We start from the raw sequence: 25,601 nt of genomic DNA, 5'->3' as shown, positions 1-25,601 counted from the left end.
TACTTCAGTTTTCCGGAAGTACAAAACTGTAGAGGTCTGAATTGCAGTCCTTTCAGGGAAAAGAAGCTTCTCCAGCGAGGAAATGGTCCCCAGCAGATTCATCCATTACCTCTCTTAAGCATGCTTCCTTCCCTAAGAAGGCTGCGCTCTCCATAATTAGGAGAGCATTATTATAATGCTATGCTGCGGTAAACTCGTACAGAATTCTGTTACAGTGCAGTAAACAGCACCAAAAAGCCTAATAGATATCTCTGTTAAAAATTGTTTCGCAAACGAAGGCAATGTTTATTCAATGCATGTTAGAATCTCCCTCAATCCTAGGCAAAGTCCGTGATTGTAGGGCAGAGATACGGTTCGTCAATCAATCCCGCGGGAGAGAGACACTTAACAGACAGCACATAACAGCAAGCTAGCTGATACTGAGTTGGTGACTTGGTGTACAGTTACAGCAGCTTACGTTCACCTTCTCGCAGTATTATGCCTGAGTTGCCAGCTACTCCATATTACGAAGGAATAGATTTTTCATTATTTGAACAGCACAAAACTCTCAAGCTGGCATATTTAAGCGAGACAGAATCCGCTAAATACAGAAGCTGATTTTGTGTTGTCATAACACTACGCTTAAATAACCAAAAGCTAAATTGGAAACTCCTGGAAGGTTGCAGGGAGTACCGATTTAATATACTGCGTCATCTACAACGACAGCAGCTATCAATGGTCATCTCGCACTACTCTGCCTGAGTTACCAGCTACTCTATTCTACGAAGGAATAGGTCTGTTACTATTATCGATTAGAAGAGAATTCTCAAGCAGGCATATTTAAGCGAAACCGAATACGCTAGATGCAGAAGCTGAGTTGGTGTTGTTGTAACAATACATTTTAGCGTTGTCCTTACACCGGAAACTCCTGGAAGTTTGCAGGAAGGACCGATTAAGTACACTTGGAATACGAGTCCTTTCGGTTACTATCCGTATCGGTAATTACGATGTGCGTATATGACTTGATCCATACAGTAGTAATATAACGCAAAGATAAAATACATAAGTATTGTAATCACTTGGACAGTTAATTCTCTACTACATTCTTTCTTCTGCAAGGAAGAGAGAGAGTGAAAATATACTGTATTCGTTCTTCCAAACGAACGAATTAAAATTATTCGAGGAATCTTCTCAAGTGAAAACCGAGGACCGAAAATGACAGTTCAAACTTCTTATGTTATTGTACCTAAACTTCATACTATTTCGTGGAAGAGACTCTGACTAATGAATGAGAGCTCTTCCGATGGTAGTCCATTTCATCAGGAGTTCGCGCAACTTTTGTTGACGAAAGGAGAGACCTCCTTGGAGCGTCAACCAGACTGGAAAAGTCACCTTATTCCGATGCGAGAATTCTTACACCGATATGTTTACTTGTATCCCACCCAATGCCTGCCTTGCCGCATAGTCTTGACAGAGGCTGGGCAAAAGAAGTCTTTCTTTGCGCTTTTCTCGACTCCATCCAATCTTGAACCTTTTTTAAAAGCTATTTTCGTTGAAAGAGACTTCTTCATTTTAACAATTATGATATTGTTAAGATACAATAAAGTTTGTTCATACTTACCCGGCAGATAAATATATATATAGCTGTATTTCAGAGAAACACAGCAATACATACATCCGCCGGGCAAGTTTTATGAACAAACCAGGAATCTTGTCGGTTTTCGATAACGAAAACTGAGAAGGAGGATAGCGAGGAGCCACAGGTTGGAATTCGTCTCCAACTGAAGCTTGAAGCAAACGAACCAATACCTGATAATCAGACGAAGCTGACGAAGGTGGTCCTCGTCAGTTTCTTCTGACATCCTACTAAGTCGTCCTTCTTCTATATGAGCGGCAGAGGGGACTCCTGAAGACGGTGATATAAGTCCTTTCGATTCAATCCTTGATGAAGATTGCTGTTGTGACGTAATAGGTGCTTTCTGAATATTAGTCACTAAAAATTCCGATATAGAGGTAATAATTTCTTGCACTCTCTCGATGGGAGTCTCTACGAAAGTCAGATTGTTGACGAGCTTCCAGACAAATATCACGTTGTGATCCTGAAGAATGTCCACAAAGCGTCCATTCGAGCGTCACGCTCAACGTCCATCCGAGCGTCACGCTCAGCGTCCAGCCGAGCGTCACGCTTGACATCCAGCTGAGCGCCACGCTCGGCGTCCAGCCGAGCGTCACGCTTGGTGTCTAAATAAGCGTCCAGCTTAGCATCTATAGAAACGCCACACTTGTAAACACCACGCTCCCTCAGGGTCGAACTAGGAGCGTCGAGTATCTCAGCTTGCAACCCACCTTGGTTTGCAACAAAAATAACGTCAGTTTACGGATAAAGAGACACCCTATAATAAGAGAGGGGAACCCCTTGAATAGTAAGGAGAGCTTTCTTCCTCTCGATATAAGAATCTTAAGGAGGAAGTTTCTCATGTTTTTTACATAACAGCAGGTGAGACGCACTAATCTAGAAGGCGTAGCAACCGGTGAAAGAGAAGAGCGATCCGCAGTTGCGGGAGACCGCTTAGATCTTTTAATGGCAATATATCATCTTTTCTTCTAGGACGCGGTTCTGCCTGTCTCCCAGTCGGCAACGAAGCAAGTCGATGTTGCATCAAACGGATGACCCTCTTTTCTAGAATGTTCCTTTTCAGGTGAAAAGCTGATCCTATGAGAAGGAGAGGAGCGAGAGAAAGCCCTATTCCTTCTCACCTGTCCCTTCACAGCTCTATTCTTGGAGCGACAGGGGGGTTCAAAGACGTCATCGTCTGATGACGTCCTGGTTCTCTTTTGAGGCGTCCATGCAGCAAAACTCTCAGGTGACGACCGCAAAGCAGCAAAAGAGAAAGGACGTGAAGCGTCCTCTTCCCTGAGATCAAAGACACAGGCCTCCCGTGCGTTCTACCTTGCATCTTTGATCTTTTTTGCGGCGGAGAGTAGTCACGTATAAAGGCGAAGCCCGTAAAGCAGAAGGAGCGCAAAGAGGTTCTGCGTGCTCCTCTAAGAAACTACTGACGATGGCCGCCTGTGCGACATCTAACGTCTTTGTTCTCTTCAGAGGACGCAAGCATCTTCTCATGCTCCAACTACTGTTCGAGGAAGACGCCTCTAAGACGAAAATCCCTCACGGAGGGAACGCGCACGAACACACTCTTTTGCAGCTTGTGGCTCGTACAGGTTCTGCTAAAGGGACGCCAGATCAATGTGGAGACCCCGTAAACCTCCTTCGGCTTTCGACATGCCCTCTCCCTGGTCCTGGGAGTCCGACAGAGGTCCAGGCCTAGAGGTATTACAGGGCCGATCTGACGCTCCCTCTCGACGAGAGAGAGGACGTGAAGCGTCCTCTTCTCTAAATCTTCTTTTTTTAGAGGGCGCGAGTCCTTCCCAGAGCTCCAACCCCTGTGCGGGGAGGACGCCTCGGAGGACGAGAAGCAATCTCTCATGATCCGTTCTCGTGCATTATTTTTTGGCAGCCTGGGGATCGTCTACAGGTTCTGCCGAAGGGACGCCAGATCGGTGGGGGTTCCCCGTAACCCTCCTGCGGCTTTCGCATGTCGTCCTGGGGCCTGGGCCTTGGAAGTTCGACAGAGGTCCAGGCCTAGAGGCATTATAGGGCCGATCTGACGCCCCCTCCACAACACTGGGGGCACTACACTTCACAACACTGATTGGAAAGCGAGCACTTTAGATTCCAAATTACGAATGGAATCCACAATAACAGAAAAGGGCATTCTTTCGTAGACATAGCCTAATGGCTCGTAGGCCAAACTACAGGGTTAGGCAAAACAAAGTCTACAGAAAGGTTAGTAGGTTCATTACCCTGACTTCTGTTTACTAATGCAGTTTCTTGAGGAAGACCCCGTGATTCAATCCCTCTCTAATTTGCGTACATACGAATTATCTGTCTTCCCTTCAGAATCAGTCAAACTCTCACACGTCTTACATCGATCTTTCAATAAAGAAAAAACGTTCTCAACCCCCGTGCATACCAAATGAGGATTTACCGACACTTTCGGTAGCCTCACCTTACTTGTGCAGACAACACAGTCTGAAACTAGCCGAACTAGATTCAGACAAGTTAAACAAAGGTTAATTAAATTACGATAGCGTATGCCTAGCCACACATCCAAGTCAATCATTCAAAAGATAATTAGGATACTTAAGCGGCAATGGAGAATCAAAATCCTGGTCGGAGGTAATGAAAACAGGTGTTTTCATTACGAGCGACAGAAAAAATCTGGATAGAAAATGGGAATGGTTCCTGACTCCCGCCTCCCTGTGGCGGGAATGGGTACTAACCACCTGGCCGACCACTGCGTGTGCCAGGAGTTTTGAAATTTCTGTCGGACTTCGGAGAAATACAGCTATATATATATCTGCTGGGTAAGTTTCATGAACAAATGAGAGATTTACTTCATGAGTCCCTACACATCTTTTCTTTTAGCCCTATTGTTGACCCTGGTCAAACAGTCTCTTCTTACTAAGGCTAATGAAAGCACCCCTCAAGAATCTTCCATCACATCCAACAGGCATTTAATCACAATTTTTAGCATGAAACTCTGGGATATCTATATCCATGTTAGATAAATAAGGTGAGAATATTTTCTATATAGGTTCAATTATGAAGTTCTGACCAGTACAAATCATAAACGTGATATTGTAATGATACAATTAAGTTTGTTCATACTTACCTGGCAGATATATATATAGCTGTATTTTTCCGAATCCGACAGAAATTTAAACATTTACGACACACGCAGTGGGAGTCAGGTGGTTAGTACCCATTCCCGCCGCTGGGAGGCGGGTATCAGGAACCATTCCCATTTTCTATTCATAATTTTTATTTCCACTGTCTCCTGAGGGGAGGTGGGTGGGTACTTGTTATATATATCTGCCAGGTAAGTATGAACAAACTTATTGTATCATTACAATATCATTTGTTCATGAAACTTACCTGTCAGATATATATATATAGCTGAATCCCACCTTTGGTGGTGGGAGTAGACAGAATAGAAGATTTTAGGAAACATATATATGCAGATAATTGATATCTTGGTTCCTTACCTGTTAGCATAGCTGACTTCGTGGTTACTGCCGCGTAAGTCTGCTTGTGCTACTAGAGTTGCCAGCAAGGTAGAGACCTATAAAGCTGGTGCACTCCAGATGATCTGTCAACAGGGGCGAGAACACGACGTGACTAGACCATTGACCATACAAATGAGGGCAATGAAGTAAAACCAAACCACCTGGCGTAGCCTACCAAAAGTATCCCACTTAGACTAAGCTAATGGAAGGGAGATCCGCCGCAGGCGGTCAACCCCACAACCATAACACAAGTTAAAAACTCCCCTAACCATTAAAGGATAGGATGAGCGCTACCTCCTGCCCCCAAAACAGTGTCTGCAGCGACGTATGGTCCGAGCGAGTAACAATTTTCGTATGTTGCTTTCACCTCCCGCAGGTAGTGTGAAGCGAACACCGAATTGCTTCGCCAATAAGTGGCGCCCAAAATATCTTTGATTGCCATATTTTTGTGAAAAGCCACCGAAGTAGCAATAGCCCTCAACTCGTGGGCTTTCACTTTCAGAAGCTCCATGTCACTTTCACTACACTTTTCATGGGCTTCCTTAACCGTACTTCTTAAGAAGAACTGGTTTTTTCACAGAGCACCACAAGTTCTCCGAAGAGCCTCTGCATGCTCTGGTTCTCTGCAAATAAAACTTGAGAGCCCTGACAGGACAGGACTCTCTCAGCTTCAGGTCCCACTAGCTCCGACAACCCTTTGATCTCGAACGTCCTCGGCCAAGGGTTGGAAGGGTTCTCGTTCTTGCTAAGAACGTAGGACTTAAGGAACAAACTGCACTATGATCCTTGATACCCCAATGTGCTTGTTATGACTTGAATTTCGCTAACCCTCTTCGCCGCGCCAGAGCGGTTAGGAAAATGGTCTTCTTAGTAAGATTTCTAAGCGAGGCTAAATGGAGCGGTTCAAATTGACTCGACATGAGAAACTTAAGTACCACGTCTAAGTTCCACGATGGTACTTTCGGTTGGAGAACTTTCACAGTCTCAAATGATCTAATGAGATCATGAATGTCTCTATCATTCGCTAAGTCGAGTCCTCTATGCCTGAAGACCACAGAAAGCACGCTTCTGTAGCCTTAAATCGTGGGAACGGCTAGTTTCGCTTCTTTCCTAAGGTGAAGAAGGAAATCTGCTATCTGGCTCACAGAGGTTGAGGTGGAGGAAATGCCCTTCTTTCTGCACCAACTTCTAAAGACAGCCCACTTTGATTGGTAAACTGCGATTGAGGAGGGCCTCCTTGCGGTGGCAATCGCCGTTGCCACAGGTCTTGAAAACCCTCGCTCTTGGCCCAACTTTTTATTTGAATAGGTCTTGAACGCAGTTCAGAACGGGTCAGAGCGGGGAGGTTTTTGTGGTACCGTCTCGAAGTGGGGCTGTCTGAGTAGATCTTTCCTTAGGGGCAGAGTCCTTGGAAAGTCTACCAGGAAGGACATCACCTCCGTGAACCAGTCGACCGCTGGCCAGAAGGGGGCGATGAGGGTCATCCTCGCTCCTTCTGATGCAGCGAACTTCCTCACCACTTCCCGGAGGATTTTGAATGGGGGAAAAGCGTAAATGTCTAGTCCCGACCAATTCCACAGTAGGGCGTCTACTGCCACTGCTCCCGGGTCTAGAACTGGGGAGCAATACAGCGGAAGTCTCTTCGTTCGTGAAGTTGCGAAAACGTCCACATGAGGAACGTCCCCACCAGGTTCCAATAATAGCGCCTGGCATACTTCCTGATGAAGGGTCCATTCCGTCGGCAGAAGCTGTCCTTGCCGACTGAGAAGGTCCACTCGCACGTTTTCCACGCCTGACACAAATCTTGTCAGAATCGTGACGTTTTGCGACTTCGCCCAAATCAGGATATTTTCCCGATGGCGAACAGAGAAGGAGAGTGAGTTCCCCCCTGTTTCCTGAGGTATGCCAAGGCTTTGGTGGTTGTGGTCCGAGTTATCTGACCCCACTTTGTTGGAGACTTCCTCTTGGAAGAACCTTAGAGCAAGGTAAACCGCTGAAAGTTCTTTTTAGATTGATGTGCCAGGACACCTGTTCCCCTCTCCAGGTGCCTGACACTTCTCTCCCTCCAGTGTTGCTCCCCAAACCCGTGGAGGACGCGTCGGAGAACAACACTAGGTCGGGGTTCCGAAGCTTGAGCGAAAGTCCTTCCGCAAGCTTCTTTGGATCCAACCACCATTTGAGGTGCTTTTTCACTTCTTCCGTCAAAAACAAGACCTCTTCTAGATCCTGTTTGCGTGACCAATTGCTTGAGAGGAAGAACTGAAGTGGTCGGAGGTGCAACCTTCCCAGAGAAACAAACTTCTCCAGTGAGGAAATGGTCCCCAGCAGACTCATCAATTCCCTCACCGAGCATGTTTCCTTCCCTAGAAAGGCTGACACTTTGTCTAAGGCATTGAAGTTGTCGCCCCTCCTGGGACGGAGAAAAGCCCGAAAAGCCACTGAGTCCATCTGAATCCCCAGATAGACTAAGGATTGAGAAGGAGTCAGATGCGACTTTTCGAGATTCACCAGAAGTCCCAGGGACCTCGCTAACGACAGAGTCGTGTAAAGGTCCTTCAGACACCGGTCTTGCGATGAGGCTCGAATAAGCCAGTCGTCTAGGTAGAGAGAGATCCTTATTTCCGCAAGATGGAGCCACCTCGCAACGTTCTTCATAAGAACGGTGAAGTCACCATCGGCGCCGTGCTGAGACCGAAGCAGAGTGCCCTGAATTGGAAAACCTTCCCTTTCAGGACAAACCGCAGGTATTTTTTCTTGATCGGGGGATGGATGGGGGACGTGAAAGTATGCGTCCTGAAGGTCTAAAGAGACCATCCAATCCCCCGGTCTTAAGGCTGCAAGCACGGATTGAGGTGTCTCCATCTTGAACTTCTGCTTGGTAACGAAGCGATTTAGACTGCTGACATCCAGGAACGGGGCGCCACCCCCCTGAGTGGCTTCGGCACTAGGAACAGACGGTTGTAAAACCCCGGCCGGAGAACTCCGGTCGAAGACCTGTTCTACCGCCTGGCTTCTCGATCATTTGATCTAGTAAGATCGTGAAGCACTTTCTGCTTTTCTCCCTGATACGAAGGAGACAAATCCTTTGGTGTCGAAGACAGCGGGGGTAACTTCAGGAAAGGAATTCTGTACCCCTTCTTGACGATGTCCAGAGACCAAGCGTCGGCACCTCTCTCTTCCCATGCTCTCGCGAAATGTAGAAGTCTGGCTCCTACCGGTGGCTGAAGGACTTCCCTCTCACTTCTTGCTCTTGGAAGGAGTGGGAGTCTTACCTCTGAAAGAGCCTCTTCTCGAGGGGCTGGCTTCGAAAAAGGAAGAAGCAGATCGAAAGGGCTTCGATTTCTCAAAGCAGAGGACCCAGAAGACGAAGTAGTTGTAGGTCTCCTAGAAGACGTGTGCCAGAAGGTCTTGGGTTGCTTTCTCCTGGAGACTGGCAGCTATGTCCTTTACCATAGACTGGGGGAAGAGATGTTCTGAGAAAGGAGCGAAAGAAGATCCGCTTTTTGCGCTGGCGAGACGACTTTGCAGTAAAATTGCAAAAAAGTGCTCTCTTCTTAAGCAGTCCCGTGCTGAAATGAGCAGCAATTCCTCAGAACCATCCCTGACGGCCTTGTCCATGCAAGACAATACACTGGACAGCTCCCCCAGACTGATGGAATCGAACTCCTGGACCTGGCATCCAAAACTCCTAGGCACCAGTCAAGAAAATTAAAGACCTCTAGTGTCCTGAAGAGGCCTTTAAGGTGAAAGTCTAACTCACTATGCGTCCAAGAGACCTTAGAGGAAGACAGAAAAGATCTTCTGGCGCATCCAATACTACCAAAGTCTCCTTGAGCTGAGGCTGGAAGCTTAACTCCGACGTTTTCTCCCGTCTCATACACATACCAGCTTTGCCACAAAGTCTTGAAGGTGGTAAAGCGAAAGAAGTCTTGCCTGAAGCTTTCCTCTTTTCCATCCAATCATGGACCTTTCGAAAAGCTTGCTTCGTAGAAAGCGACTTCTTCATTTTCACAAAGCCCGAGATCTTAGTAGCTTTGGATGACGAAAAACTGAGAGGGAGGAGTACGTGGAGCTTCAGGTTGGAAAGTGTCTGCAAAGACGACTGTAGCAAACGAGTCAAAACCTTGTAGTCCGTCGAAACTGGAGCCAACTGCTGTTCTTCGTCCACTTCGACGAAAGCGTCACTAATTTCCTCTTCAGACACAGGAGAAGTCGGAGGAAGTAAGGAAGTCACGAGCTTTCTCAAAAGAGAAAGAGCGGCGAACAGGAAGAGTTCCCGCTTCCGCTTGCGCTTGCGGAGGTGGTAAACTGACGTCTGTAGGCGCGCGCTTGGCGTCTGAAGCCAATCTACTGGCGCCAACTGAAGCGCGCTCGACAGCAACAGGTGTACACCTGGCGTCCACTGGCGCGCGCCGAGCGTCCACTAAAACGCGCTGAGCGTCCCACTGGTGCTCGCTTACCTTGCACCGAATCACGCTCGGCGTCCACTAAAGCGCGCTTGACTTTCACAGAAGCGCGCTCGGCATCTAAAGAAACGCGCTTCTTATCAACAAGTTTCGTAGCAGCAGAAACAACCGCTTCACGAGAGTGAGAAACGAATTTCTCGCCTCCTCTAGAAAGTTTGCTGGGGAGCAGAACGAACTCTAGAGGGGAGACTCAAACGGAGAGAGAGACGAGCGAGGAGAGGGAGAGAAGAAACGCCTTGACCTCTTCACAGGAAGATTGTCATCCTTCTTACGGCGACGTGGAACAGTCTCTCTCGAAGAAAAAACATCTCGAAGTTGCTGCTGAAGAGACTGGAGAATCTTGCTTGTAGGTGAAGCCTCCTTTTCTGGGGAGGGGCTGATCCTGTGAGCAGGCGAGTGGCGAGGGGACGCCTTCTTCCTACTCCCAGGAACCGCCACTTCACGCACCTTAGAGCGACTGCGGCGCTCGAAAGAAACATCTAGGAAAGACTCCGCCTCCGAATAATCCTACGCTTCTTCTGCGGAGGAAAAGCAGCAAACAAACGCACTAACAGGCGACGAGCAAAGTTGCCGGAGAAACAAACTTGGACGTGAAGCGTCCGAACGCGAGCCGTCCTTTTCAGCGGACGTGATGCGGTATGAGAGCTCCACCCCTTGCGGGGCGGGGAGGAAGCTTCAGAAGAAGAAAAGCACTCCTTGAGAAGACGTGCACGCGCACGCTCCTTGGCAGTCTGGGTAGGTTCGTCAGAAGCTGCCGAAGGCACGCCAGATCGGTGGGGGTTCCTCGTAACCCTCCTTCGACTTTCGACATGCTCTCTCCCCGTAACCTGGGAGTCAAGCAGAGGTCTAGGTCTAGAGGCGGAATGAGGCCGATCTGACGCACCCACTCCACTACACAAGGGGCACTTTCACTGCACTTCTCTTCACTTTTGCTCTCCAGAGCTAACACTTTTGATTCTAAGTTACGAATCGATTCAAGAATTAGCGATAAAGTATTACCTTCTACCGACACTGCTTCAGGGGCCGGAGGCAACACTACAGGGGTAGGAGCATAATCTACAGAAGGAGGGTTAGCAGGAGAATCATTAAAATCTTGCCTACCTGAAACACTCCTGGAGGAAGACCTCCTTAACCTATCTCGCTCAAGTTTCTTAAGATAGGTATCATACGCCTTCCACTCAGACTCTGTTAATCTTTCACACTCCTTACAACGACTTTCAAACGTACATTCATTCCCCCTGCAAACCTTACAAACAGAATGTGGGTTCCTACTGAAGCTTTCAGTTAAGCCTACCTCTGACATTCGGACATAGAACAAAATCTAGCGCTAGCAGAACTAGACCCTGATATCTCGATCAAAGAAAATCAATACCAAATTTCCAAATCAATCCAAAGTCAACGTGTGCCAAGCCACCGATCCAATTCAGATACCAAAGAAAAAACCAAAAGGGATACTCAAGTAGTAGTAAGTTTCCAAAATCTGGACGGAGGTGCTGCAAACAGGTGTTTCCAGCACCGGCGACAGAAAAATTATGAATAGAAAATGGAAATGGTTCCTGATACCCGCCTCCCAGCGGCAGGAATGGGTACTAACCACCTGACTCCCACCGCGTGTGTCGTAAGTGTTTAAATTTCTGTCGGATTCGGAAAAATACAGCTATATATATATCTGACAGGTAAGTTTCATGAACAAATTAAATATTTGTTAATTTTTAAGACTTTTTATTAACCTTACGGGCTTTCAAAACCATAATCACTTAATTCTAGGGGTTTACCAGGCTCAAAAAGACCCTGCACTACTATTGGAAAAAAGCTGAGTCCTCCAACCTAAACAGCTACTCATGCTATTGTAAAAAGATGGGTACAATAAATTTTATTACTGAAATTGATTTTTTATATATACCATCACATTAGATTTTTCAGGTTCTTCCTTTTGTTTCTCTCTTTGGCAGTAATTCAGACAACAGTTACTTTGGAGCCCAGATGTACATCTGACAATGTGGAAATTCCTCTTATGCTCTCCACAAAATATCAACCCTTTGTGAGCAGGGTTGTCAAATGATGACTATTTATAGCTTTAGGGTAAATTCCAGGTATCGTTCTCAGATAATCAACATTTCTTGAACAAATTTTGTGGGAAAAGTCTTCAGATCACTTCTAAAGGCCATATATGACTTATGGTAACTCTTACAGCAACTATATTACCTAGTCAGTACAGTTTGCCTTGAGATGTCGAAGGGGAATGTTGTCCACCATTCCCATCCAAGGATGTCTCTTAAATATTTTATACAATAAATATACTCAGAATTTGTTATTGATTTTAGTTTTGATCTGCTGATATTGTGCGAGCTGTAATTATAATTTAACAAAATAAAATACAGAAAATTATTAGAAAAACATTATAACTTGGTAAAATTAGCATATATTTTATGACTGTCTTGGTAAAGAGACCCCAAACAGGGTTGGAAATATTTACTTTTACCTACTATGGAAGGTACAGATATTTTCTTAAATTTTTTTTTTATACCTGTGCATATGTGTATCAGCTCTTTCCAATTTTTTTTTTTTTTAATTGCCAATCCTTAAATTTAGCCTGTCTAAGGGTGTGTGATATATATTTTAGCCTGGACTAGGAGGGTTAAGGGATGGCAGTTTCAAAATATGTATGTACTGCACAACATCAACATTTACAATAGCTCTCTAAATATATTCAGCAATAGTCTGTATAATATGTAAATTTTCCTAATAAATTTGTTATTTCGATACTTACCTTATGTTAAAGATGGCTATAATTTTGTGCCAGCAGGTGTGGTCAGCATTCAAAATAAAAAGAAGATTGCCTGGATGACCAGGGATGACTTGCTAGTTCACCTGTTCTCCACCAGGCGTAATCAAATGTCAATCTCATCAAAACTCTTTTTGACAACCCACTAAACTGGACAAGTGCTTTAACACTATGTAAGTGTCCAAATAATAAATTTCATTACAAAACATTTACACTATTTGGCATAAATCTTACCAACTTTTATAAATAGCTGATTCTCACATTCAGAGAAGGATGTGCTGTGCCTGCATGTGCCACACTCGAAGCACCAGCATGCATTAGAGAAAACAATGAAGTAACATTACTCCTGCACAACTGGGAGGAAGGGGAAAGAGGTGGGCCCCATGAGACCAAATGCCATCAACAAAGGGCAAATCATGAGCCAAAAAGGCCACTAAATTGCACCTAGCTTAGACTCCATGAGGCACTCAATAATATAGCTGAAGATGAAAAAGAACATCTAAGGTGGCAGAAGAAGAAAGGCCACCAAACAGCAGAGACTAAAGATGATAAAGGTAGAAAAAGTATATTACAAGGAGAAAAAGAATAGAATGAGACGAGATACTGACACCATTACCATTACTGTTATTCTCTCTCAACTTACAAAGGCTAAGCTAACCTCACTACCATTAAAGTCTGACAACGGTGACATAATAACTGTTGGAATGATTTATGCTTTCTGAAACAATCCTTTGCTGGGTATGCCAAATGCTTTACCAATCAAGATGGATGAGATTGCTGGGCATGCCAAATGCTTTACCAATCAAGATGGATGAGATGAAGTTGTCGGAGTCACAAAACAACCTCAACCTGAGAACCAACCCAGTTCCTGGCAGCTGACTTCCATTTATCAAGAAGCAGTCCTAAGCTTGGGCTACATAAGGCAAGGCCACAGAAACCTTTCCTTTTGAAGGGGACCAAAATAAAGAACACACACTGGGAGGGGTGGGGGATTGGTTACTCAAAACTGGAATTCAGTCAACCCCTTAACAAAATTAGATGAAGACTAGCATTCTGTTCTAATTTAAGAATGTGCTTTTCGTAAACCTAAGGGAGAGTAAAAGGTGGAGCTAAGTTATAAGTTCAGGTTCAAGCAGAGGAGGATGCTATCAGGCTGTAAGAGACAGGAGGGTTAAATAGAGATGAAGAACCAGTGAAGAAGCATAAGAGAAGTAAAAGGTTTACTCCTGTATCATTTAATTGCTTTCTCAATTACTGGCTATATTTTCCTTGTATTCTCTTCAAACCTCATTAACATCACTCTCTTGACCCCTATAACGGCACTGACTGCCTATCTAATACTATAAAATATTTAGTGCCAATCTAATTCTACAGAATGCCATCTGTTAACACAAAATTCATTTTCTGGGCTCAGCTCGTGTCGGCCTATGAAAGGATCCTTAATATCATTCTTTCTAGGTAAAATTAATCTAAAATTACCAGAGAAAAACAAAATTAAGAAAATGTCAGTAAAACTGACTCGTTCATCTTTAAAAGAAGTGTCGGTATGAGAATAGGGCGAGTGGGAACACTACCACGAGACATTCACCAATTAGACCTTCCAATCAAAATCCCACTAGAGAGAGCTGATACCAACGGGCGATGCAGCCGCTACTACTACTACTAGGGACGCCACGGACAGCAGCGCCCCTAGCGGTGATCCTTAATTATTAGCGCTAAGCGTCGTACGCATTTTCTTGCTTGTGTACTATTTTCTGGATTTACCTCATTCTCCATTATGGAACGTGCTGCCATCGCAACGGCTAAGTTAAGTGCCTCATAAGTAGTGTTTTACCGTATTTTAGTCTTCCAGGAACCAGTATTTTCCTTCTAATAGGTCATATATGGTTTCCCGGTCGACTCGTGGCGGCGCCATACTTATGGGCTTACTATATCACGTTCATCGTTTTTTACATCGCCTTTTTAGCTAGGTTAGCCCATTTACCAATTCTCTTAGTTTGGTATTTAGGGCTATTCTGTGTTTCTGGCCCAGCATCCCGGCTCTTGCTCTTCATCGGCTATCGCTGGCTCCGAGTAGGCTTCTGTTCCTCGGAACAGTTTGCCTCCTCCTGGGCTTCTTTTTCTTTTACTAAAAGTGTCTTTTCCATCTTTACGATGTAATTTTAGTTCTATTTAGGGTGTTAGGCTAGCCTAGGTGCATGTCCCATGTATTGGTACAGCCTGGTTCACATGGCCCGTTCCACGGTTGTGTTGCTATCGCGGCTTAGGCCACTTGCGGTCACGTGTTCCATCGCACCTTACCTTTCCCTTCCCTCCCATACCAGGTATAGGGAGGGGTCTGGGGGTGACCCCTTGGTTGCCATGACAACCTCAGTTGCCTTCCTCCCTCCTTCTCTGAGGAGGCCAGGGGTTCTCCCCAGCTGGGGTATAGGGCGACCACTTGTTTCGGGTACCGGGTCACCGAGCAGGTAGGTTGTTGGGACGGGAGGGAGTAGGCCACCCCCCCCCTCTCTCTCTCCCGCCGTGTTACGCCGAGAACCCCCCCCCCCCCCCCCCCCCCCCCCCCCCCCAGTTGCTCAGCCCACCTTTCCCCCACTTAAACGAACGGAGCCTTCCGCTGCAGCCGGGGCACCTTTGGTTATAGCTTGCTGGCTCCGCCAGCGGGCGGGGTGGTCACTACTAGTGGTCTATTGCTTGCCTACTATATCCTTCCCTTTTTTCCCCGCTACCGGAAGGGGAGCTTGTGCTTCTTACCGGGCACTCTTCTAGTAGACGGGGGGGAAAGGTTTGATATTTATTTCGTTATTTTTAAGGATATACCCTAATTTTATGATGAATTCCTAGATTTATATTATATATACCATCTCCGCCGTTTTCCGTCGTGGTTTCAATTTTCACCACCACACCTGGTTGGATTCTATCTCTTGTCTCCAGTGTAGCCTTGGACAAACTCCAACCATCTTGCTACCACACGTATTATGGCGGGGCTCTGGTTTAATCTAACTTTCTCGCTCCTGCACCAGCGGAGCAATTGTTAGGCTGTAAGTGTTCTCCTGATACTTATGTATCTTTCCACTTACAGGCTACCAACTGTCAGGTCCTTGGGTGCAATGCGACGTTATACGACCCCTGCGCCCACGATGAGTGCAGGTCTCACGCCCCGTGTGCCACGCCTTACAACGACATGATCGCCTGGCACCCGGAAGCCTGCGCCATCTGTTACGACCTGGTCAGTCAGCTGGTGGAGGGGGTAAGTCGATTATAGACTTTTTTATCGAATTACTAACAACACTTAGTCATAAGCTTGTTAACCCCGCTCCGCCATTAGAAGCTTCATTTCGCCTTCTCTTTCAGGCTGCCGGTGTGAGGGAAGTCGCCCTAGCAACCCTGAAAGCTTGGGTGGGCGGCTTCGGGAAGAACGCCGCCAAAGGCCAGCCTTACATCTTGGACAAGAAGCTGGCCGTTCAGATCTTCCCCGGTGGCAAGTCAACAGGGTATGTTGACCCCATATCTGCAGCCCCTCTCATAGCCTCCATCCAGCAAGAGATGCAGCAGTCTTTCGGGGCCGTGGCCACGCAGGAGACGGTCCCAGATGTCACAACCTTGGACCTTAATATTGAGCCTATGGCGGTAGGTGCTGAGGATTTGTTAGTTGAGGTAGGTGTGTCGGGTGCCCAAGGTCTTTCCTTGGGCGCTCCTGGATCTTCTCCTGTCCCTTCTTCTACTGCTTCTTTCCAAGGCTTTTTGGGATCTGAGATCCCTACCCGCTCTCCCGCTCTCTCTGTACCCCCAAAGGTGAAGGGACAGAGAGAACCGAAGACCCTTGTTAAGACGACTTCTAAAAAGTCATCGTCGTCTTCTTCAGCTAAGAAGTCTTCGACTTCCTATGCTGACGCGGTGAAGGCTAAGCCGAGCTCTTCCTATTCAAAGAGCTCTAGAAGCAAGGCTTCTAAGGAGAAGGCTCGCGCTCCCGCTGAGCCAATGCCTTCTCCGGCCTCCACCGCATCCACTCCGGCAACGCCGGTTGGAGTAGCGGGACCTAGCTCCTTTGATCCCACTGCTTTCTCAGCAGTGGTGATGCAACAGGTAGGAGAGATGGTTGGCTCACAGGTCTCCGCCCTCGGAACCAGGTTCGAACAAATGTTCGCACAACTGTCGAGCACTTTGTCTCAGTCGGGCCAGTCCATCCAAGATCTCTCTAACAGAGTTAGAGAGAACGAGGACCGAGTAGCTGGGCTTGCTCAGCTCCTCATCCAGTCTCCCCAGTAGCAAGTGCTGGTATTCTCCAGCTACCACCTTATGAGTCGCTACCAGCCTTCTCCATGGAGAATCCATGGAGAGTGGCCGCTTACGCTCTATTCAAGGACGGTATGATCTCTGTCCCGGAGTGTGGAACTCGAAGGATTGAGGACTTCGAGTTTTATCCTCCGGGATTGACGCAGCCTTTCATTGGTTATGCTAGGCTGACCGTAGCGGCACTCTAGGAGGACAAGATCTCCAGGGAGAACGTTCTCTATAGTAGAGATCACGCTCAACGCGAATGGGTTCACTGCCTTGAGGACTGGGAGTGTACCAACACTAAGCTCCAGGCTTTCAAGAGTCCTTTTACTATTTTTGCGACGGAGGAGGAGGCTTCTCTTCCGTTCGCTACAAAAATAGTGGAAGCGACTCTTCAGGCACAGTCCTCAAGGATGAGCCCATGCCACAGCTGAGGGAAGCAGAGTCTACTTCTCCGCTCTTCCCAGCTTTCGGAGAATTGTGGGAGAACTTGCCTGCCACTTTCACGCTTGGTAAGCTCAAACCGGACTGTGCTATGGACCAGTTTGGCGAAAAAGCTCCCAAGGCTGCCTGATCCTTGATTCAGGCAGAGTTCGACGCTCGAACTAGGTTTGGCAGGTCCCTCAATTCTCTGATTATCACAGAGATGGCTGCTCTTTCGTATGGCACAGAACCTTTATTTAAGATTCTGGCCAAGTCCCAGCTTCAAACGGTTCAGACGGATGCTTTCGACTTCTTCCAAGCTAGGAGGAATTGCCGAAAGCACGTTCTGCAGGAGTGCACTATTAGGCACGAACCTAATAGACTCCTGGCTTCCAGCATGTGGGGAGCGGACCTCTTCCCAGAGTCCGCTGTAAATGAGGTACACCACGAGGCTGCTAGGCTCAACCAGAGCCTTAGAGCTAGATGGGGTATCTCCTCTAAGAGGAAACAAGAATCCGCCCCTGCTGCTGGTAAGAAACTAAAGAAGTCTGGTAAAAGGTTCCAGCCTTACCAGAAACACCAGCAACAGCAGCAATTTGTTCAGGCCGTCCGGTTACCCAACAGGGACAACCTTCAAACCTCGAAGCAGACCCAGCCCATCCTCCTGCTGTCTCCTCAGTCACAACCCTCGACCTCCTACGCACTCTCGCCGGCCTTCAACCCTATGTATGAAGGTCAGGCTTACCCTCCCTTTAATAGGCAATCGAGAGGTAACAGAGCGAGAGGCCACTTTCGCCAGCGTGGCACAGGAAGGGCGGCAAGGAGTAGGCAGTTCAGAGGAGGGCGTGGAGGTCAACCCGCCCATCAACAATGAGGCTCCCCAGGTAGGAGGGAGGCTGTTCCTCTTCCGTCACAGGTGGGGGTTCAGCAATTGGGCACAGAGCATAGTGTCCAAGGGATTGGGTTGGAGTTGGATCAAAGATCCCCCTCCAATCAAATCATTCCGTCAAGTACCATCAAAGGAATTGACAGATTTATGGCGGAGGAACTCCTTCAGAAAGGAGCTATTGCGAGAGTCAAGCATCTAAAATTTCAAGTCGCTTATTCAGCGTGCCAAAGAAAGGCTCAACAAAAAGAAGGGTAATCTTAGACTTGTCAAGGCTAAACTCTTTCATTCGTTGCGACAAGTTCAAAATGCTTACCCTCTCGCAGGTAAGGACCTTACTTCCTCATGGAGCCGTCACATGCTCCATCGATCTTACAGACGCCATACTATCATATCCCTATAGCCAGACACTTCCGCCCATTCCTAGGATTCAGGCTAGGAAATCAGACATTCTCATTCAAAGTGATGCCCTTCGGTCTGAATGTAGCCCAGGGTATTCACGAAAATAGCAGAAGTAGTGGTGCAAACAATTGAGAACTCAGGGAATAATGATAGCAGCATACCTCGACGATTGGTTGATCTGGGCACCAACAGTCGAGGAATGTCTCAAAGCCACGAAAAAGGTAGTTCAATTTCTGGAACATCTGGGTTCCAGATAAACAAAACGAAATCCAGACTTACTCCGGAGTCTCGTTTTCAGTGGCTAGGAATCCAATGGGATTTGTCTTCCCACAATCTGTCAATTCCAGTGGCCAAACGGAAAGAGATAGCCAAGTCTGTCAGACAATTTCTCAAATGCAAGCAAACATCAAGGAGAAGCCAGGAAAGAATCCTAGGTTCCCTTCAGTTTGCTTCAGTGACAGATATCCTCCTGAAAGCAAGGCTGAAAGATATAAATCGAGTTTGGCGATCGAGAGCAACGCCAAATCTCGAGACAAGTTGTCAGTAATTCCACAGATCCTTCGCAATCAACTCCGTCCATGGACAAAAGTAAAGAACCTGGCCAAGCGGGTACCCTTCAATATCCCCTTCCAGTGTTAACCATTCACACGGATGCCTCCCTGTCCGGGTGGGGGGGATATTCTCAATTCAAACAAGTTCAGGGACTTGGTCAGTTCAATTCCGCCAGCTCACATAACGTTCTGGAAGCAATGGCAGTATTTCTTACCCTGAAGAGACTTCTTCCCCCGGAAAAGTCTCATCTAAGACTAGTTTTGGACAGTGCAGTGGTAGTTCATTGCATCAACAGAGGAGGGTCCAAATCCAAACATGTGAACCATGTCATGATAGCCATCTTTGCACTAGCAAACAAACACAAATGGCATCTGTCCGCCACTCACCTGGCGGGGGTAAGAATGTGATAGCAGACGCCTTGTCCCGGTCGGTCCCTCGGGAATCATAATGTTCCCTAGACGACGGGTCATTCCAGTGGATATGCCGAGATAGTCGCCAGGTCCTCCAAGTAAGATCTCTTCGCCTCACAAGCGAACCACAAGCTCCCTTGCTATGTGGCCCCCAACCTGGACCCTCTGGCTTATGCCACGGACGCCCTGTCGTTAGATTGGAATCAGTGGAGAAAAATTTGTTTTTCCTCCAGTGAATCTTCTCTTGAAAGTCTTGAGCAAGCTGAGGACTTTCAAGGGACTAGTAGCCCTGATTGCTCCAGACTGGCCCAAGAGCAACTGGTATCCTCTGCTTCTGGAATTGGGTCTCCGACCTCAACGGATTCCCAATCCCAAGCTGTCACAATCAGTACAAATGAGGACTGTGTTCGCTTCCTCAGGAATTCTTCAGACCCTAACTTTATGGACTTCATGAAGTTTGCGGCTAATAAAGATGCTAACATTGATCCACAAAACATCCTCTTCCTAGAATCAGATAAGAGAGAGTCAACTATTAGACAATATGACTCAGCTGTTAAAAAATTAGCATCCTTCCTGAAAGAATCAAACACTACAACCATGACAGTTAATTTAGCTATATCCTTTTTCAGATCCTTGTTTGAAAAAGGTTTAGCAGCTAGCACTATTACTACTCATAAATCGGCTTTGAAGAAGATCTTTCAGTTAGGTTTCCAGATAGATCTGACTGAATCTTATTTTACGTCTATCCCTAAAGCCTGTGCTAGACTTAGACCTTCTCAAAGGCCTACTGCAGTCTCATGGTTCTTAAATGATGTCCTCAAACTAGCATCAGATACTGACAACTCATCTTGTACATTCATAATGCTTCTTAGAAAGACATTATTCTTATTAAGCCTAGCTTCAGGAGCTAGAATTTCAGAACTGTCGGCTCTATCCAGAGATGCGGTCAGTGTGAATTCCTCCCCTCAGAAGTTCTGCTTGCTCCGAATCGTAGTTTTTTGGCTAAAAATGAGGATCCTCTTGCAAGGTCGGCTCCTTGGAAAGTCATCCCACTTCCGCAAGACCCTTCTCTCTGCCCAGTATCAACTTTAAGAGCCTTTCTATCTCGTACATCCTCAAGATCCTCAGGTTCTCTCTTCATGAGAGAAAAAGGTGGTACTTTATCAGTAAAAGGTATTAAGACAAAGACAAATCCTTTACTTCATTAAACAAGCCAATCCTGATTCATTTCCAAAAGCACATGACATCAGGGAGTAGCCACCTCAATTAATTACTTTCAACATATGAACTTTGAGGATCTTAAAAAGTATACTGGATGGAAATCTCCGACAGTCTTTAAACGTCACTATCTAAAGTCCTTGGAATCTTTTAAAATTTTCTGCAGTAGCAGCGGGAAAAAAACATTGTTCCCCTGATACTGTATAGTAGTCGTAGTATAGATCCAGGTCTCCTCTCTACCTACCTCGTCCAACATGCATCACCCTATCGCCATGCTACTCGGATATTCTAGCCTTAGCCGCTGAGATCATATTAGTGGATTGTCCCTTATTTTTTTGCTAGGGACATCCACACTATGTACTGATAATGTACTTCAGTGTACCTACCCTTATTTTATACTAGGGTAGGACACAATGTGTTTGTATATTTTGTAAATACGTTATCTAAGTGAATCTATTTTGTTAAATTACACTGCATTATTGTATTTTACTATGTTTACTATAATTTTAAGTACTTTACATTACTAACTTTCTTTTATGTCATTGTTTAAAATAAGTTAGCCTTAAGTACTTAGTTTATTTGCTGTAATAACTGATTTACTTATATTATATCCCTCATTTTTACAACTGATTTTCATTTGTCCTTTTTTCCCATCTTGTCTGTTTCTCTGGTACTCTTTCATAGGCCGACACGAGCTGAGCCCAGAAAAGGGATTTTGACGTAGGAAAAATCTATTTCTGGGTGATTGGCTCGTGTCGCCCTATGAAACCCGCCCTGTATTGATTGCCCCCCCCTGCAGGACAAGATGTTCATAGATTAAGGATGACCGCTAGGGGCGCTGCTGTCCGTGGCGTCCCCTAGTAGTAGTAGTAGCGGCCGCATCGCCCGTTGGTATCAGCTCTCTCTAGTGGGGATTTTGATTGGAAGGTCTAATTGGTGAATGTCTCGTGGTAGTGTTCCCACTCGCCCCTATTCTCATACCGACACTTCTTTTAAAGAGTGAGCGAGTCAGTTTTACTGACATTTTCTTAATTTTGTTTCGTCTGGTAATTTTAGATTAATTTTACCTAGAAAGAATGATATTAAGGATCCTTTCATAGGGCGACACGAGCCAATCACCCAGAAATAGATTTTTCCTACGTCAAAATCCCTTTATGCAATAACTGATGTTCTGTTCTACTGTCAGTTTGAGATATCCTATAAGAACAAGACAAAATAAGTTCCCATAACATGAAAAAACAGTCAACAGCATTAGCAAATGACTAACTACCATTCTGAATACTGGGATGAATCCTGATGAGAACTAAAACTGAGATATACTTGGTGGAGAACAGATGAACTAGACAATCCTCCAAGTTAGTCTAGTATTCTTATTTTTGCTTTAAATCCTGACTATACCTGCTGGAATGAAGACATACTTATCTTTATTAGTAAGTAAGATTCAGTCCAATGATACAGTACTAAGCGAAATAGTATACAGTACTTACCTTCAAGGTGGCTTCATCTTTATCCAGCACCACAATTTCTTTTACACCAGAGATATCTCGTAGGTACCGAAAGAATTTGAGATCAGAGCACCCAAGATCTAAAACCTTTGGAAAAAGAGTGTTATATAAAACATGATTAATGTTTTGGTCATGAATTGTCATCAATAGAGAAATCAGATTTGGTTTTGCCATTTGAAAATGCATAAACACATAAAGAAATAATACAAACTAATGCAAGGGTTAAATAAGTAAAGAATAAAACAAAACAAAAAGTAGATTTTTGCACACAATGGACATGACAAGAAGAAAAAATCTTTTATGTGATACAATTCTAAAGTACGTTACCATTTAAAAGATGAATTACTGTACTGTATACTATCAAAAGGCACAACATTAGATATTATACTGGATAGAAGATGAACAAGCAACAAACTAGTAGTTAGTACGTATAGCTGTGTAATGCAGGCTAACTTAATTGTCTACACAGACACTTGTCATTATTTTTGTTTACCTTTATGGGTAATAACTTCAGATCTATCATATTACAGTGACAGAATAAGCTTGAAAAAAGCATTGCTTACTTATAATTGTCTAACCTATCACATAGAGAATGGCATCTATGCCTACCTTTGCAATCCCATGAAACATTAATGCAACAAAATGATGATCCATAAAAAGTGCATGCACTATGAATGATCAATCTTAGGTATGAATGAAAATCGTGTGAAGAACTTTGTTTTCAAAAACTCACACAAGTGCCCAAGCCAAAGGGATGAACTGCTGCTATTCTACTCCCAAAGTGGGAGCCTGGTTACCATTGCTTATAAGACTTTCTTCAGTGATAAAACTTGTGTAAAAAAAAAAAAAAAAAAAAAAAAAAAAAAACACATCCAGTGATGACAGTGGAAAATTTCAAAGACCTCATTATATTCATGATAATTTAAAAATGCAATTTCCTTAAAACAATTTACTCTTCATCTACAAACCAACAATTTCTATGACTTCCACATTTGTGTGTGCAAATCCTAACCTGTGAATAACAATTAGAAGATTGTCTGTTGGCAGATTAGCAGCACCCTGGTACTCCTGACTGAAGAAATAAGAACCTCACTTCTTGTGTAGTCTAGATATGGCTGCAAGAGGCAACAAAGGCTGGAATTTCTCTCGGAACTTTTTCTGACAGAAGGGACAGGTCTGGGAACCACTGCGCCTGTGGCCAAAGAGGCGCCCACTAAGGTCATCCTGAGATTTCGAAGGCTTGTTACTCTGTTCAGGACCTGGTGGATCAGGCAGAAAGGAGGGAAGGTGTACACCTCGAAGTTGTCCCAAGGATGCTGTAGAGCGTCCTCTGCCAGAACAAGAGGATCCGGGATCACCAAAATGTAGACCTCCAGCTTCCTGTTGAAGTGAATGGTGAAGAGGTCTAGCATGGATCTTCCCCAAAGGTGAAACAGCCTGTCTGCTACATCCTGATGCAGAGACCACTCCATACCTAGGACTTAACTTCAACGATTTAGCTTGTCAGCTACCACAGTCCTCTTGCCTGGAATGTACTTGGCCATGAGCTCCACAGTTGTTGATCGCCCACTGGTGCATCTCAACTGTCAACAAGTGGAGTTGGTGAGACACCAGCCTACCAATCTTGAACCACAGCTGAGATCTTTGGGCACTTAATGAGCACATGAGTTTCCACTCCAGCCCGACCATTAACATCTCCTACCTTGCTTGTCCTTCCCAGATATCCACATTCTTGTACAATGATTAGCTAATACTCTGTCCTTTTTTTTTTTTTAGTTTTCTGTCAAAAAAAACTATTGAGATGGCTTCTGCACTTTTTCCATCTGCCCTCAGTTCTAAAGAACTACTGAGGCTAAAGGGCTGCAAATTAGTATGTTAATCATATGTACATATAAATAAAGCTAAAATAATTAAGAACCACCACCTATATACAAATAAAATTATAGTAATTATGACAAAGCTTCAAAACCATATCCATTCCATGACCAAAGTAGCACTGGAGATTTGCAAATTAAACAACAACTGAGAACTATCGAGTTGCTGACAGCAAGGGGGTGGGACCCTGCCACCCTTCTACCCACTGACATCAGCTACATTGTTTCCAAGCTTCAGTAATCAAACCAGCCATCAGCAAAAGTTATCCATATAAAATATGAAGGTCTGTATTCTTGTACGAACATCTTCACTTTCAAATTGATAAGGGCAGTAAGTGAAAAGGAAAAAATCCATCTAAAATAATGAACTTCATAAAAGGACATGTGAATCTTTATCCACTATTCTCTATACCATTACTATAAACTTACCTTTGAGAAGGCTCCTTGGCTGTAACTTTCTATTTTCTCCTTGACTTTCTGGTAACGTTGTCTATACAGTGGTGGAGTGAACACAATTGAGCTTTCTGATATTTCCAAAACACCAATGTTTTCATCTACAAACTTCAACTTTTCTTTTGTTTCCATGGCTTTCCTGTAAAGTAAAAAAAAAACTATTGTACTTGCATTTTTTGCATATGCCTAGTTATTACCAAGTAAATAAGAGAAATTATCATTTTAAGCAAAAAGATAAAAAAAAAGTATCATATCCAGGTAAGCATACAGTTCTCCCTTAACATATTATTATTACCATATACATTTTATTTATATATATATATATATATATATATATATATATATATATATATATATATATATATATATATATATATATATATATATATATACACACACACACACACACATACAGGCTTACAATATTGATTATTTTGCATTTTTGGAGTCATATTTCTTGTCAAATTGGCGTCATAAGTGCCGTAACCCTGGAAATAATTTCTGACAAATATAATAGTAATTGAAAAGTGTCGTAACCCCAGAACGTCGTAAGCCGGGGACTGCCTGCATGTATGTATGTATGTATGTATGTATGTATGTATGTATGTATGTATGTATGTTCTTCTTCTTCTTCTTCCCAGCTTGTTCCCATTTTTATATGGGGTCGCCGTTTCGGATGAGCCATTTCAAAACCATCTATTTCTATCCTGCGCTTCTGCCTCATCAATTCCCTTCTCATGTAAGTCTCCTCTCACACAGTCCTTCCATCTCTTTCTTGGTCTCCCTCTTCTTCTTCTTCCTTGCACCTCCACCCCCATAGTATGTCTCCCAGCGTGGTCCTCATCTCTCCTCAACAAGTGTCCATACCATCTCAGCCTCCCCTCCTGCACTTTCTTTGATACTTCCACCACCTTAGTTGACCCCCTTATGTAGTCATTTCTGATCCTATCCTCTCTTGTCACCCCAGACATCCACCTATGCATTCTCATTTCTGCCACATCCATCTTCTGCTCTGTTTTTCTCATGCTTGCTGTTTCTGTACCATACAGCATTGCTGTTCTTACCACCGTCTTGTGAAATTTTTCCTTTTAACCTAAGCGGCACTCTTTTGTCACAAGAACTCCAGAGGCCGCTCTCCAGTTGTTCCAGCCTGCCTGTACCCGATGTTTTACTTCTTCTTCCATACTTCCTCCAGCGTTAACAAAAGATCCCAAATACTTAAACTTATCAACTCTCCTTA

At 44.8% G+C, this 25,601-nt stretch overlaps 1 protein-coding gene across 2 annotated transcripts in view; it reads right to left on the bottom strand.

Moving 5' to 3' along the window:
- LOC135211138 (small RNA 2'-O-methyltransferase-like) overlaps positions 1-25,601 on the bottom strand; it is an 88,116-nt gene that overhangs the window by 46,999 nt on the left and 15,516 nt on the right. For both annotated transcript variants that reach the window (XM_064244293.1, XM_064244295.1), the window contains exons 2-3: positions 24,338-24,500; positions 22,017-22,121 (exon numbers count right to left, since the gene is read on the bottom strand). In XM_064244293.1, coding sequence (XP_064100363.1) covers positions 22,017-22,121; positions 24,338-24,493 — 261 coding nt within the window. In that variant the 5' untranslated portion in view covers positions 24,494-24,500. The remainder of the gene's footprint in view (positions 1-22,016; positions 22,122-24,337; positions 24,501-25,601) is intronic.

The sequence above is a fragment of the Macrobrachium nipponense genome, chromosome 4 (genome assembly GCF_015104395.2).
Source record: "Macrobrachium nipponense isolate FS-2020 chromosome 4, ASM1510439v2, whole genome shotgun sequence".
Classification (NCBI taxonomy): domain Eukaryota; kingdom Metazoa; phylum Arthropoda; class Malacostraca; order Decapoda; family Palaemonidae; genus Macrobrachium; species Macrobrachium nipponense.
Note: the sequence above shows the minus strand (reverse complement) of the source record. Positions and strands in the feature narration are given on the sequence as shown.